Genomic DNA, 16,861 nt, shown 5'->3' with positions numbered 1-16,861 from the left:
AAAGAGTGTTCACATTTATGGAGTATCTACAGCATTCCAAGCTCTGTCATAAGTGCTTTAATTTATCTCATTATATCATTTGATACAGAATGTTATGAAGTAAGTGCTATTATTATCCCTGTTTTCAGATAAAGAAAAACTCAAAGATTTAAACTCTAAATTCTGGCTATTCCTTTGCTCTTTGGAGAGGCTCAAAATACAGGGAGGTCAAGATTTTGTGATTTCATGGAAAGGTAACAGAAGAGATGGCTTGATTGAGTCCATCATCCTCCAGCTCCCTGAGAGGAGGGAGCCAGGGCATAGTTTAGAGGTATAGGGGCAGGGAGGTCAATGTGGAGGCCAGAGGAGAGTAGGAATGATGGGGCTGACTCTAAATTTTGGCTCTCCATTATAATCTGCTATCTCTATTTTATTCAGTAAGTTTAAGGAGGGCTTTGATAGAGTCATAGAAAAATATATCATTAGAGAATTATCTAGAGAATCCCAAGAGGTCAACTTTAAGAATAGACCATTGTGGGCCTTAGTCTCAGAGCAACTTTTCTTCTCACTCTCTGTATTCTCCCAGGGCCATTTTATCCATGTCCATAGCTACAGTTAACTTTTATAAATCAATGACTCTCAAATCTATCTCAATCCAGACCTCTCCCCTAAATTCCTTTTCACATATCCAACTCTCTTCTGCTCATCTGACTTGGATGACCCACAGACCTCAAACCTCAAACCCACAGACCTCTCTGCTGCTCTCCTGCTCCTTGTTTCACATTCCAGTGAATGGCAGCACTATCCACTCAGTTGCCCAAATAAGAGAACTAGGCAGCTTCCTTGGCTTTGCATTTTCCCTCACTGCTCTTCATCTACCCCACCCCAAGTCTAATCAATAGCCAAACCTATCAACACTATCTTCCAAATATCTCTGGAATCCACATGCTTCTCTCTGTCAGGAGCTCAACTGAGCTAGAGAAAGCTGAGGTGCTGGAGTAGCTGATTAATAATGAGCCAAAATGAAAGTAACAGTCAAGCCTTTAATCACTTAACTGTAATAGTATAAGGAAGAGGATAAAAGCAAACTAAGTGTCGACTCCTCCCATTTCATTTTCTGCCATGAAATGGTGAATGGGTGGGGTTGACTCACTGTTGAGGGACCCTCAGACAAAAGGCTCCTACAATTTTATGAACTGTGGGGCCAAAGGAGAGGAAGAGGGAGAAGGGCGAGGAGTGGAAAAATACTGAGTCCTGTGTCAGAGTGGGAAAAGCATCTACTAGATTCCCTGATAAGGAGACCTCCAAATGGAGATGCCTGGACTAGGAATGCAGATGTATGTAAGAGTATGGCTGCGACCCTCTTTAGAGACTGAAGTGCATTGGCTGTGCACTAAGTCTAGTGTGGGAGGCAAGCTTTTCCCTATGAGGCCTGCCTGGGAAAGTCTTTGTAATTGCCTATTGTATGTAGGACCTGTAAAGTCACAAATAGGATTTTGGCAAGGAGCTGGACTCCTCACTCCCTATCCCTAGTTCTGCAACCTTAGCCCAAGCCACTGTCCTCTCTTACCTCCAGAATAGCCTCCTCACTGGTCTTCTTGAAGCCAGTCTTGCCATCCTCCAATCCGTTTTCCATAAAGCTGCCAAAGGGATCTTTGTAAAATAGAAATGTGATCTAATCATTCCGATATCAGTCAGGCTCTCAAAAGGAAATAGACTTTAATTGAGATGGTTCAAATGAAAAGTTTTGATAAAAGGCCTACTTACAGAGGTGTGAGCAGGATTAAGAAGACTAGAAACAGGGGAAGTCATATCCATCTTTAAGGCCTGAAGGGGCAAGAAATAGTTACTCAGTGAGAGCTGGAGCCACAAAGACGCTACCTGGTAGGATCTGTGGTCCAGGAGAGATATACTCACTGTCAGAGATGTAGCACTGAAGCAGGAGGGCACAGGGCATAGACAGCTCATTGGCTGAACCAAGCCAGAAGCCGGTAGGCAAAAGAAACTGGGTGATGGACCCTGTGGGGATCAGCTTGCCAGGGCAGGATCAAGGCAAAGAATGGATTTGCAGGTCAGGGAAATAGAGAAGAACCAACACAATTCCCCTGCTTAAATCTCACCAGTGTCTTCACATTGCATATAGGATAAAGTCCAAGATCGTTGATATGGTTCAAGATCCTTCCTGGTCTAGACTGGGCCTTCCCCACCAGTTTTATCACATACTTCACTCTCCTCCTGCTCTGTACTTCAGTCACATCAACTTTGGATCTTTCATATTTAGGCCTTTGTAAGGACTATTGTCTCTCCCAGAAATATTTTCTCCAAACACTCTACCTTTATTTTTTTTCTTCTAGTTTTGTTGAAATATAATTGACAAACAACACTGTATAAGTTTAAGGTATACAGCATAATGATTTGACTTACATACATCAGGAAATGATTATCACAATAAGTTTAGTGAACATCCATCATCTCATAGAGATGCAAAATTAAAGGAAAATTTCTTTGTAATTAGAACTCACGATTTACTCTTTTAGCTTTCATATATAACATACAGCTGTATTAATTATATTTATTATGTTGTACATTACAATGAATCACTCTCATTTAATCTAGATACATTGAACTCACTTTTCCAATCTCAACTTAAATGTCAGTCCCTGCAAGAATTCTATTATTATGTAACCCTAACTGGGTTTAGTGCTTTCTCATGGGTTCCCATATCCTACTTCCACATCAAAGCCTTCAATGAACTGCCTGTCACTCCCACTGTACTGAAAGCTTTACGGAGCACAGATTGTATCTATCATGTTCACTATTGTATCCACAGTGTACCTGGTAGTGGTAAGTACTTATTGAATGAATGAGCACTTATTAGATTTCATATACTTTTCATTCATTGCCTTCCCCATTTCTCATTGATTTCTTTTTATTTCTATTTTATGTAAAGCATTTATTAGGAGAGGCTGCTGGATTTTATCAATGCCCTTTCAGCAAGTGTTCATATGGTCATATGGTTTTTCTTCTTTAATTTGCTGTTGTAATGAATAATTGATTTTAGACCATACATTTGCATTCCTAAACTTTACACCATTTAGTAATAATACATAAAATTAATTTTATTAGATGCTAAATTTTGTTTGCTGATAATTTATTTAGAATTTTTATATCTAGGTTCATTAGTGAAAGTGGCCTGAAAGTTTTACTTTTTCCTGCTCTTTATCTGTTTCAATAATAGGATTATGCTTGTTTTATAAAATAGATAAAAGAGCTTAAACTGCATCAGAATTACCTGTTATTTAAGCATTAGAGCACAGTTATGAAACATCTGATCCTTATTTTAATGGTTTTAATAATCACCTGTATTAGGTTCCTATTACTACTGTAACAAATTACCACAAATTTAGTAAAACAACACAAATTGATTCTCGTATAGTTCTGGAGGTCAGAAGTGCAAAATCAGCTTTACTGGGCTAAAGTCAAGGTGTCATCAGGGCTGCACTTCCTCTGAGGGGTCTAGAGAAGAATCCATTTCCTTGTCTTTTTTAGCTTCTAGAGGCCACCTGCATTTCTTGGCTCCTGGTCTTTTCCTCCATTTTCAAAGCTAGCAGTGTAGCATCTTCAAATTTCTGCTTTCCTGGTCACATTACCTTCTTCTGTGGTCAAATCACCCTCTAACTCCGTCTCATAAAGACACTTGTAATTATTTTTAGGACCAACCAGATAATACAGAATAATCACTCCTCGAAATGCTGAACTTACATCTGCAAAAATCTCTTTGCCACATAGGGTAATGTTCACAAATTCCAGGGATTAGAACCTGAATATATTTGGGGTCATTATTTATCCTACTACCATTCCTATTATATATGGACCCTTGAGATTACATCATTTGAAGGAACCAGATAATGCTGGATAATTTCTTTATCTCCTAAACATAATCTGTAAAGTCCCTTGACCCTATAAAGCAACTCATTAACAGATATTAGCACACAGACCTCTTTGGGGGAATCATTATTCAGGCTACCACATTACCTTTCAAATCTTTTCTATGAAAATTGGGCTTTTTATGTTTTATACTCCTTAGGTCAATTCTAGCCATTTCTATTGTGGAAGGAAATCATCAATTTCCATCGAGTCTTAAAATTTGTTGCTGTACATTTGCATAAAATATTTTCATAATTTTAAATCTCTTTATTTCTTTGATTGATATCCTTTTTCATTTCTAATCTGGTGCAATTTTGGGTTTTTTTTACTTTATTTTTTAATTTTTTTTTTTTGCGGTACGCGGGCCTCTCACTGTTGTGGCCTCTCCTGTTGCGGAGCACAGGCTCCCGACGAGCAGGCTCAGTGGCCATGGCTCACGGGCCCAGCCGCTCCGTGCCATGTGGGATCTTCCCGGACCGGGGCACGAACCCGTGTCCCCTGCATCGGCAGGCGGACTCTCAACCACTGCGCCACCAGGGAAGCCCTATTTTTAAATTTAAATTATTTTTTTTTAGAAGTTTTAACATCCTTATTGAAGTATAATTGCTTTACAATGTTGTGTTAGTTTCTGCTGTATAACAAAGTAAATCAGCTATATGTATACATATATTCCCATATCCCCTCCCTCTTGCGCCTCCCTCCCACACTCCCTATCCAATCCCTCTAGGTAGTCACAAAGCACCAAGCTGATCTCCCTGTGCTATGCAGCTGCTTCTCAATAGCTACCTATTTTACATTTGATAGTGTATATATGTCAGTGCTACTCTCTCACTTCTTCCCAGCTTACCTTTCCCCCCCCCCACGTGTCCTCAAGTCCATTCTCTACATCTGCATCTTTATTCCTGTCCTGCCCCTAGGTTCATCAGTACGGTTTTCTTAGATTCCACATATGTGTATTAGCATATGGTATTTGTTTTTCTCTTTCTGACTTATTTCACTGTGTATGACAGACTCTAGGTCCATCCACCACATTACAAATAACTAAATTTCATTCCTTTTCACTGCTGAGTAATATTCCATTGTATATATGTGCGTGGGTTTATCTCTGGGCTTTCTATTCTGTTTCATTGAGCTATATTCCTGTTTTTGTGCCAGTACCATACTGTCTTGATTACTGTAGCTTTGTAGTATAATCTGAAGTCAGGGAACCTGATTCCTCCAGCTCTGTTTTTCTTTCTCAAGATTGCTTTGGCTGTTCAGGGTCTTTTGTGTTTCCATACAGATGGTAAAAATGTTTTGTTCTAGTTCTGTGAAAAAACGCCACTGGTAGTTTATAGGGATTGCATTGAATCTGTAGATTGCTTTGGGTAGTATGCTCATTTTCACAATGTTGATTCTTCCAGTCCAAGAACATGGTGTATCTCTCCATCTGTTTGTATGGTCTTTAATTTCTTTCATCAGTGTCTTATAATTTTCTGTATACAGGCCTTTTGTCTCCTTAGGTAGGTTTATTCCTAGGTATTTTGTTCTTTTTGTTGCAGTGGTAAATGGGAGTGTTTCCTTAATTTCTCTTTCAGATTTTTCATCATTAGTGTACAGGAATGCAAGAGTTTTCTGTGCATTAATTTTGTATTCTGCTACTTTACCAAATTCATTAATTAGCTCTCTCTATATATATATAATGGAATATTAGCCATAAAAAAGAATGAAATAATGCCATTTGCAGCAACATGGATAGACCTAGAGATTATCATACTAAGTGAAGTAAGTCAGAAAGAGAAAGACAAATATATGATTTCACGTACATATGGAGTCTAAAATATGACACAAATGAACATATCTACGAAACAGAAACGACTCACACACATAGATTTGTGGTTGCCAAGGGGGAGGGGGGTGGGGGAGAGAAGTATTGGGAGTATGAGATTAGCGGTTTTAATTTTAATAATAATTTTTTAACAAGCACTACAAACTAAACTAAGATAAACATAAATATCAGAAACAAATCAGTTGCAGACAGAAAACCCCAAGTCTACAGTGGCTCCTAAAGTCCACTGCCTCAGTTTTGGGACGATTCATTTTCTCTTCAGGTATTCCGCAGATGCAGGGTGCATCAAGTTGATTGTGGGGGTTTAATCCGCTGCTCCTGAGGCTGCTGGGAGAAATTTCCCTTTCTCTTCTTTGTTCGCACAGCTCCTGGGGTTCAGCTTTGGTTTTGGCCCCACCTCTGTGTGTAGGTCAGGCATCTGTTCCCCGCCCATACAGGACGGGGTTAAAGCTGTGGCTGATTAGGGGGATCTGGCTCACTCAGTCTGGGAGGAGGGAGGGGTACGATAGTCATAATTGGAATGTGGGGTGAGCCTGTGGCAGCAGAGGCCAGTGTGACATTGCAACAGCCTGAGGTGCACCATGTGTTCTCCCAGGGAGGTTGTCCCTGGATCACAGGACCCTGGCAGTGGCGGGCTGCACAGGCTCCTGGTGGCGGGGGGTGGGGGTGTGGGGGTGTATGGATAGTGACCTGTGCTTGCACACAGGATTTTTGGTGGTAGTGGCAGCTGCCTTAGCGTTTCATGCCTGTCTCTGGGGTCCAAGCTGATAGCTGTGGCTTGCACCCATCTCTGGAGCTCCCTTAGGTGGTGCTCTGCCTACTGTGGGCGCATGGGAAAGGAATCCTCTCTCCTCGTGCACCCTGAAACAATGGCCTCTTGCCTCTTTGGCACATCCAGACTTTTTCCTGGACTCCCTCCAGGCTAGCTGTGGCGCACTAGCCCCCTTCAGGCTGTGTTCATGCAGCCAACCCCAGTCTTCTCCCTGGGGTCTCACCTCCGAAGCCCGAGCCGCAGCTCCCAGCCCCCACCCGCCCCAGCGGGTGAGCAGGCAAGCCTCTCGGGCTGGTGAGTGTTGGTCAGCACCTATCCTCTGTGCGGGAATCTCTCTGCTTTGCCCTCTGCGCCCCTGTTGCTGAGCTCTCCTCCATGGCTCCAAAGCTCCCCCCCACACACACTGCCCACCCGCCGTCTCCACCAGTGAAGGGGCCCTAGTGTGTGGAAACTTCCTCCTTCACAGCTCCTTCCCAGAGGTGCAGGTCCTGTCCCTATTTTCTTGTCTCTGTTTTTTCTTTTGCCCCACCCAGGTACATGGGGATTTTCTTGCCTTTGGGGAAGTCTGAGGTCTTCTGCCAGCGTTCAGTAGGTGTTCTGTAGGAGTTGTTCCACTTGTAGAAGTATTTTTGATGTATTTGTGGGGAGGAAGGTGATCTCCACGTCTTACTCCTCCGCCATCTTGAAGGTCCCCCCACTTTAACCATTTTAAAATGTACAATTAAGTAGCATTAATTACATTCACACTGTTGTTCAATCATTACCACTGTCTATTCCAAAACGGTTTCATCACTCCAAACAGAAATTTTGTAACCCTTAAGCAATAACTCCTCATATTCCCTGACCCCAAAATCTATGAATTTGCCTGCTCTAGATATTTCATACAAGTAGAACTACACAATATTTGCTCATTCTGGAAGAATGTCTATTCAAATCCCTTGCCCATTTTGTAATTATTTGCCTTTTATTATTGAGTTGTAGGAATTCTTTTTATATTCTGGATTCAAGTCACTTTTCAGATATACAATTTGCAAATATTTTCTCCCATTCCATAGGTTGTTGTTTTCATATTCTTTAAGTAAATACCCAGATCATGTGGTAGTTCTATTCTTAATTCTTTGAGGAATCTTTATATTGTTTTCCATAGTGGCTACACCGATTTACATTCCCACCAACAGTTTCTGAAGGTTCCCTTTCTCCACATCCTTGCCAACACTTATTACTTTTTGCCTTTTGGATAACAGTCACTCTAGCAGACATGAGGTGTTATCTCATTGTGGTTTTGATTTGCATTGCTCTGTTGAGCAATGAGTGATGTTGAGCATCTTTTCATGTGTCTGTGGCCATCTGTATGTCTCCTTTGGAAAAAATGTCTATTCAGCTCCTCTGACAAATTATTTAGGGTTGTTTTTTTTTTAACTTTTGAGTTGTTTATATATTTTGATATTAACCCCATATTGGATATATGGTTTTCAAATACCTTTTCCCATTCAGTAGATTGTCTTTTCATTTTATTGATGGTTTCCTTTGCTGTGCAGAAGATTTTTTGATATAGTTTGTTCATTTTTCTTTTGTTTCCCTTGCCCGTGGAGACATATCCAGAAAGATATTGCTAAGAGTGATGTTGAAGAGCATACTGCCTGTGATTTATTCTAGGAGTTTTATGGTTTCAGATTTACATTCAACTCTTTAATCCATTTTGAGTTAATTTTTGTGTTTGGTATGAGTTAGTGGTCTAGGTTCATTCTTTTGCATGTGGCTGTCCAGTTTCCCCAACACTGTTTATTGAGGAAACTATCCTTTCTCTGTTGTATATTCTTTTCTCCTTTGTCATAAATGAAGGGTCCGTGTATGTGTGGGTTTGTTTCTGGGCTCTCAGTTCTGTTACATTGATCTATGTATCTGTTTTACTGCCAATACATGCTGTTTTGATTACTATAGCTTGTAATATAGTTTGAAAGCAGGGATTGTGATACCTCCAGCTTTGTTATTTTTTCTGAGGATTGCTTTACCTATTTAGGGTCTTTTGTTGTTTCAGATAAATTTTAAAATTTAGAGTTCTATTTTTGTGAAAAATGACCTTTGGATAGTGATAGGGAATCTGTAGATTTCTTTAGATAACATGGACATTTCAACAGTGTTAATTCTTCCAATGCATGAGCATGGAATATCTCTCCATTTATTTGTGTTTCTTCAGTGTCTTGCAACAATTATAGTTTTTAGAGTACAGTTCTTTCACCTCCTTGATTAAATTTATTTCTACATATTTTATTCTTTAAGTTGGGACTGTAAATGGGATTTTTAAATTAATTTCTCTTTCTTCTAGTTTGTTATTATATATAGAAATGCTTTTTGTACATTGATTTTGCATGCTGCAACTTTACTGCATTTGTTTATTTTTTCTAATACTTTTTGGTAAAATCTTTAGGTTTTTCTACATATAAAATTATGCCATCCACGGGCTTCCCTGGTGGCGCAGTGGTTGCGAGTCCGCCTGCCGATGCAGGGGACACGGGTTCGCGCCCCGGTCCGGGAGGATCCCACATGCCGCGGAGCGGCTGGGCCCGTGAGCCATGGCCGCTGGGCCTGCGCGTCCGGAGCCTGTGCTCCGCAACGGGAGAGGCCACAACAGTGAGAGGCCCGCGTACTGCAAAAAAAAAAAAAAAAAAAAAAGTTAAAAAAAATTATGCCATCCACAAATAGTGATAATTTTACTTCTTCCTTTTCAATTTGGATGCCTTTTATTTATTTTTCTTGTCTAATGCTCTGCCTAGGACTTCCAGTACTATGTTGAATGAAAGTGGTGAGCATGGGCATCCTTGTCTTGTTCCTGATCTTAGACGAATAGCTTTCAGTTTTTCACCATTAAGTGTGAGGTTAGCTGTGAGTTTGTCATATATGGCCTTTATTATGTTGAGGTATGTTCCTTCTATACTTATCTTACTGAGAGGTTTGTTTTTATTTGGTGTTGAATCTTGTAATATGCTTTTTCTACGTCTATTGAAATGATCATGTGATTTTTAGCTTTCATTTTGTTAATGTGATGTATCATTTCAATTGGTTTGCGGATATTGAACCATCTTTGCATCCCTGGAATAAATCCCACTTGATCATGGTATATGATTCTTTTAATGTATTGTATTCAGTGGACTAATACTTTGCTGAGGATTTTTGCATCTATGTTCATCAGAGGTATTGGCCTGTGATTTTTTTCTGTGTATGTTGTCTTTTCTCAGGTTTTTGGTATCAGGGTAATTCTGGCCTTGTAGAATGAATTAGGAAGTGTTTGTTTCCTCCTCTTCAATTGTTTGGAAGATTTTTGAGGAGAATAGGTATTAAATCTTCTTTGAATGTTTAGTAGAATTCACCTGTGAAGCCATCTGGTCCTGGACTTTTGTTTTTTGGGAGGTTTTTGATTACTGTTTCAATATCTTTATTATTGATTGGCCTATTCAGATTTTCTGTTTCTTCATGATTCAGTCTTGGAAGGTTGTATGATTCTAAGAATTTTTCCATTTCTTTTATGTTGCCTAATTTGTTGGCATATAGCTGTTCATAATATTCTCTTATAATCTTTTGTATTATCTGAATGATAAGTTTGCTGGATGTCTTGGCTGACCGTTTTTATCTTTCAGTATTTTGAGAATGTCATCTCACCCCCTCTTGGCCTGTAAAGTTTCTGCTTAGTAATCTGCTGATAGGCTAATGGGGTTACTTTGTAGGTTACCATCCCTTTTTTTCCCCAGGGTGCCTTTAAAATTCTTTGTCATTGCCTTTTGATAGTTTTAATATACTGTGTCTTAGAGAAGATCTTTTTGTGTTGAGGTAATTAATTGTTCTCTTAGATTCATGTACTTATATATCCAGCTCCTTCTACAGGTTTGGGAAGTTCTCAGCTATTATTTCTTTAAATACACTCTCTGCTCCCCTCTGCCTCTCTTCTTCTGAGATACCCATTACCCTAATGTTGCCTTTCCTAAAAGAGTTGATAGCTCTTATAGAATTTTCTCATTTTTTAGATCTTAATTCTCTTTCCTCTTCTATCTGCATCATTTCTAGATTTATATCTTCAAGCTTGTTAATTCTCTCTTCCGTATGGCCTGCTCTATTTCCAATTCTTTTTAATGCATTCTTCATCTCATTTATTGAGTTATTCAGCTTCAAAATTTCTGTTTGGTTCTTTTAGAGTTTCAATCTCTTTCATAAATTATTCCTTCTGTTCATTAATTTTATTATTAAGCCTACTGAACTGACTTTGAATTCTCTGTCAGTTTGAGACAATATTCTGTGACTTTAAGTTTTATTCTGGGAGAATTGTCATTTTCTTTTGGTGATAGTATTACTGTGGTTCTTTTTCTCTTTTATCTTTATTGGGGTATAATTGCTTTACAATGGTGTGTTAGTTTCTGCTTTATAACAGAGTGAATCAGTTATACATATACATATGTTCCCATATCTCTTCCCTCTTTGTCTCCCTCCCTCCCACCCTCGCTATCCCACCCCTCCAGGCAGCCACAAAGAACCGAGCCGGTTTCCCTGTGCCATGCGGCTGCTTCCCACTGGCTATCTACCTTACGTTTGTTAGTATATATATGTCCATGTCTCTCTCTCGCCCTATCACAGCTCACCCTTCCCCCTCCCCATATCCTCAAGTCTGTTCTCCAGTAGGTCTGTGTCTTTATTCCTGTTTTACCCCTAGGTTCTTCATAACATTTTTTTTCCCTTAAATTCCATATATATGTGTTAGCATACGGTATTTGTCCTTCTCTTTCTGACTTACTTCACTCTGTATGACAGACTCTAGATCTATCCACCTCATTACAAATAGCTCAATTTCGTTTCTTTTTATGGCTGAGTAATATTCCATTGTATATATGTGCCACATCTTCTTTATCCATTCATCCGACGATGGGCACTTAGGTTGTTTCCATCTCCGGGCTATTGTAAATAGAGCTGCAATGAACATTTTGGTACATGACTCTTTCTGAATTCTGGTTTCCTCAGGGTATATACCTAGTAGTGGGATTGCTGGGTCATATGGTAGTTCTATTTGTAGTTTTTTAAGGAACCTCCATACTGTTCTCCATAGTGGCTGAACCAATTCACATTCCCACCAGCAGTGCAAGAGTGTTCCCTTTTCTCCACACCCTCTCCAGCATTTATTGTTTCTAGATTTTTTGATGATGGCCATTCTGACTGGTGTGAGATGATATCTCATTGTAGTTTTGATTTGCATTTCTCTAATGATTAATGATGTTGAGCATTCTTTCATGTGTTTGTTGGCAGTCTGTATATCTTCTTTGGAGAAATGTCTATTTAGGTCTTCTGCCCATTTTTGGATTGGGTTGTTTATTTTTTTGTTATTGAGCTGCATGAGCTGCCTGTAAATTTTAGAGATTAATCCTTTGTCAGTTGATTCATTTGCAAATATTTTCTCCCATTCTGAGGGCTGTCTTTTGGTCTTGTTTATGGTTTCCTTTGCTGTGCAAAAGCTTTGAAGTTTCATTAGGTCCCATTTGTTTATTTTTGTTTTTATCTCCATTACTCTAGGAGATGGGTCAAGAAGGATCTTGCTGTGATTTATGTCATAGAGTGTTCTGCCTATGTTTTCCTCTAAGAGTTTGATAGTTTCTGGCCTTACATTTAGGTCTTTAATCCATTTTGAGCTTATTTTTGTGTATGGTGTTAGGGAGTGATCTAATCTCATACTTTTACATGTACCTGTCCAGTTTTCCCAGCACCACTTATTGAAGAGGCTGTCCTTTCTCCACTGTACGTTCCTGCCACCTTTATCAAAGATAAGGTGACCATATGTGCATGGGTTTATCTCTGGGCTTTCTATCCTATTCCATTGATCTATCTTTCTGTTTTTGTGCCAGTACCATACTGTCTTGATTACTGTAGCTTTGTAGTATAGTCTGAAGTCAGGCAGCCTGATTCCTCCAGCTCCAATTTTTTGTTCTCAAGATTGCTTTGGCTATTCGGGGTCTTTTGTGTTTCCATACAAATGTGAACTTTTTTGTTCTAGTTCTGTGAAAAATGCCAGTGGTAGTTTGATAGGGATTGCATTGAATTTATAGATTACTTTGGGAAGTAGAGTCATTTTCACAATGTTGATTCTTCCAGTCCAAGAACATGGTATATTGCTCCATCTATTTGTATCATGTTTAATTTCTTTCATCAGTGTCTTATAACTTTCTGCATACAGGTCTTTTGTCTCCTTAGGTAGGTTTATTCCTAGATATTTTATTATTTTTGTTGCAATGGTAAATGGGAGTGTTTTCTTGATTTCACTTTCAGATTTTTCATCGTTAGTATATAGGAATGCCAGAGATTTCTGTGCATTAATTTTGTATCCTGCTACTTTACCAAATTCATTGATTAGCTCTAGTAGTTTTCTGGTAGCATCTTTAGGATTCTCTATGTATAGTATCATGTCATCTGCAAACAGTGACAGCTTTACTTCTTCTTTTCCGATTTGGATTCCTTTTATTTCCTTTTCTTCTCTGATTGCTGTGGCTAAAACTTCCAAAACTATGTTGAATAAGAGTGGTGAGAGTGGGCAACCTTGTCTTGTTCCTGACCTTAGTGGAAATGCTTTCAGTTTTTCGCCATTGAGGATGATGTTGGCTGTGGGCTTGTCATATACGGCCTTTATTGTATTGAGGAAAGTTCCCTCTACACCTACTTTCTGCAGGGTTTTTATCACAAATGGGTGTTGAATTTTGTCAAAAGCTTTCTCCGCATCTATTGAGATGATCATATGGTTTTTCTCCTTCATTTTGTTAATATGGTTCATCACATTGATAGATTGAGATGAACAAATCTTGTTTCTCCTTCAGTTTGTTAATATGGTTAATCACATTGATAGATTTGCGTATATTGAAGAATCCTTGCATTCCTGGAATAAACCCCACTTGATCATGGTGTATGATCCTTTTAATGTGCTGTTGGATTCTGTTTGCTAGTATTTTGTTGAGGATTTTTGCATCTATGTTCATCAGTGATATTGGCCTGTAGTTTTCTTTCTTTGTGACATCCTTGTCTGGTTTTGGTATCAAGGTGATGGTGGCCTCGTAGAATGAGTTTGGGAGTGTTCCTCCCTCTGCTATATTTTGGAAGAGTTTGAGAAGGATAGGTGTTAGCTCTTCTCTAAATGTTTGATAGAATTCGCCTGTGAAGCCATCTGGTCCTGGGCTTTTGTTTGTTGGAAGATTTTTAATCACAGTTTCAATTTCAGTGTTTGTGATTGGTCTGTTCATATTTTCTATTTCTTCCTGATTCAGTCTTGGCAGTTTGTGCATTTCTAAGAATTTGTCCATTTCTTCCAGATTGTCCATTTTATTGGCATAGAGTTGCTTGTAGTAATCCCTCATGATTTTTTGTATTTCTGCAGTGTCAGTTGTTACTTCTCCTTTTTCATTTCTGATTCTATTGATTTGAGTCTTCTCCCTTTTTTTCTTGATGAGTCTGGCTAATGGTTTATCTATTTTGTTTATCTTCTCAAAGAACCAGCTTTTAGTTTTATTGATCTTTGCTATTGTTTCCTTCATTTCTTTTTCATTTATTTCTGATCTGATTTTTATGATTTCTTTCCTTCTGCTAACTCTGGGGTTTTTTTGTTCTTCTTTCTCTAATTGCTTGAGGTGCAAGGTTAGGTTGTTTATTCGAGATGTTTCCTGCTTCTTAAGGTGGGCTTGTATTGCTATAAACTTCCCTCTTAGAACTGCTTTTGCTGCATCCCATAGGTTTTGGGTCGTTGTATCTCCATTGTCATTTGTTTCTAGGTATTTTTTAATTTCCTCTTTGATTTCTTCAGTGATCACTTCGTTATTAAGTAGTGTATTGTTTAGCCTCCATGTGTTTGTATTTTTTACAGCTCTTTTCCTATAATTGATATCTAGTCTCATGGCGTTGTGGTCGGAAAAGATACTTGATACAATTTCAATTTTCTTAAATTTACCAAGGCTTGATTTGTGACCCAAGATATGATCTATCCTGGAGAATGTTCCATGAGCACTTGAGAAAAATGTGTATTCTGTTGTTTTTGGATGGAGTGTCCTATAAATATCAATTAAGTCCATCTTGTTTAATGTATCATTTAAAGCTTGTGTTTCCTTATTTATTTTCATTTTGGATGATCTGTCCATTGGTGAAAGTGGGGTGTTGAAGTCCCCTACTATGAATGTGTTACTGTCGATTTCCCCTTTTATGGCTGCTAGTTTTTGCCTTATGTATTGAGGTGCTCCTATGTTGGGTGCATAAATATTTACAATTGTTATATCTTCTTCTTGGATCGATCCCTTAATCATTATGTAGTGTCCTTCTTTGTCTCTTCTGATAGTCCTTATTTTAAAGTCTATTTTGTCTGATATGAGAATTGCTACTCCAGCTTTCTTTTGGTTTCCATTTGCATGGAATATCTTTTTCCATCCCCTTACTTTCAGTCTGTATGTGTCTCTAGGTCTGAAGTGGGTCTCTTGTAGACAGCATATATATGGGTCTTGTTTTTGTATCCATTCAGCCAATCTGTGTCTTTTGGTGGGAGCATTTAGTCCATTTACATTTAAGGTAATTATCGATATGTATGTTCCTATTCCCATTTTCTAAATTGTTTTGGGTTCGTTATTATAGGACTTTTCCTTCTCTTGTGTTTTTGTCTAGAGAAGTTCCTTTAGCATTTGTTGTAAAGCTGGTTTGGTGGTGCTGAACTCTCTCAGCTTTTGCTTGTCTGTAAAGGTTTTAATTTCTCCATCAAATCTGAATGAGATCCTTGCTGGGTAGAGTAATCTTGGTTGCAGGTTTTTCTCCTTCATCACTTTCAGTATGTCCTGCCACTCCCTTCTGGCTTGTAGAGTTTCTGCTGAGAGATCAGCTGTTAACCTTATGGGGATTCCCTTGTGTGTTATTTGTTGTTTTTCCCTTGCTGCTTTTAATATGCTTTCTTTGTATTTAGTTTTTGACAGTTTGATTAATATGTGTCTTGGCGTATTTCTCCTTGAATTTATCCTGTATGGGACTCTCTGTGCTTCCTGGACTTGATTAACTATTTCCTTTCCCATATTAGGGAAGTTTTCAACTATAATCTCTTCAAATATTTTCTCAGTCCCTTTCTTTTTCTCTTCTTCTTCTGGAACCCCTATAATTCGAATGTTGGTGCGTTTAATGTTGTCCCAGAGGTCTCTGAGACTGTCCTCAGTTCTTTTCATTCTTTTTTCTTTATTCTGCTCTGCAGTAGTTATTTCCACTATTTTATCTTCCAGGTCACTTATCCGTTCTTCTGCCTCATTTATTCTGCTATTGATCCCATCTAGAGTATTTTTCATTTCATTTATTGTGTTGTTCATCGCTGTTTGTTTCATCTTTATTTCTGCTAGGTCCTTGTTAACTGTTTCTTGCATTTTGTCCATTCTATTTCCAAGATTTTGGATCATCTTTACTATCATTATTCTGAATTCTTTTTCAGGTAGACTGCCTATTTCCTCTTCATTTGTTAGGTCTGGTGGGTTTTTATCTTGCTCCATCTGCTGTGTGTTTCTCTGTCTTCTCATTTTGCTTATCTTACTGTGTTTGGGTTCACCTTTTTGCAGGCTGCAAGTTCGTAGTTCCCGTTGTTTTTGATGTCTGTCTCCAGTGGCTAAGGTTGGTTCAGTGGGTTGTGTAGGTTTCCTGGTGGAGGGGACTAGTGCCTGTGTTTTGGTGTATGAGGCTAGATCTTGTCTCTGTAGCGGGCAGGTCCACGCCTGGTGGTGTGTTTTGGGGTGTCTGTGGACTTATTATGATTTTAGGCAGCCTCTCTGCTAGTGGGTGGGGTTGTGTTCCTGTCTTGCTATTTGGTTGGTATAGGTTGTCCAGCAGTGTAGCTTGCTGGTCGTTGAGTGAAGCTGGGTGCTGGTGTTGAGATGGAGATCTCTGGGAGATTTTTGCCGTTGGATATTATGTGGGGCTGGGAGGTCTCTTGTTGATCAGTGTCCTGAAGTTGGCTCTCCCACCTCAGAGGCAGAGTCCTGACTCCTGGCTGGAGCAGCAAGAGCCTTTCATCCATTCAGCTCAGAATAAAAGGGAGAGAAAGTAGAGAGAATTAGTAGAAGTCGGAAGAAAGAAAAGAAAGAAAGAAAGAAAGAAAGAAAGAAGAAAGAAAGAAAGAAAGAAAAGAAAGAAAGAAAGAAAGAAAGGAAGGAAGGAAGGAAGGAAGGAAGAAGAGAGAAAGAAGAAAAGAAGGCAAGAAGGAAAGAAAGGAGGGAGGGAGGGAGGAAGGAAGGAAGGAAGGAAGGAGGGAAGGAAGGAAAAAATACAGAAAGAAAGAAGATACAGTAAAATAAAATAAAGTATAATAAAGTTATTGAATTAAAAAA

The 16,861-nt window shown here is 38.9% G+C and overlaps 1 protein-coding gene across 1 annotated transcript in view; it reads right to left on the bottom strand.

The window, feature by feature from the left end:
- IL33 (interleukin 33) overlaps window positions 1-16,861 on the bottom strand; it is a 99,975-nt gene that overhangs the window by 73,005 nt on the left and 10,109 nt on the right. Inside the window, 3 exon segments of the mRNA XM_007450219.1 lie at window positions 1,550-1,632; window positions 1,861-1,998; window positions 3,630-3,755. Coding sequence (XP_007450281.1) covers window positions 1,550-1,632; window positions 1,861-1,998; window positions 3,630-3,755 — 347 coding nt within the window.

Source organism: Lipotes vexillifer, unplaced genomic scaffold, assembly GCF_000442215.2.
Source record: "Lipotes vexillifer unplaced genomic scaffold, Lipotes_vexillifer_v1.1 scaffold1074, whole genome shotgun sequence".
Classification (NCBI taxonomy): domain Eukaryota; kingdom Metazoa; phylum Chordata; class Mammalia; order Artiodactyla; family Lipotidae; genus Lipotes; species Lipotes vexillifer.
This window is presented reverse-complemented; position numbering and strand designations above follow the sequence as displayed.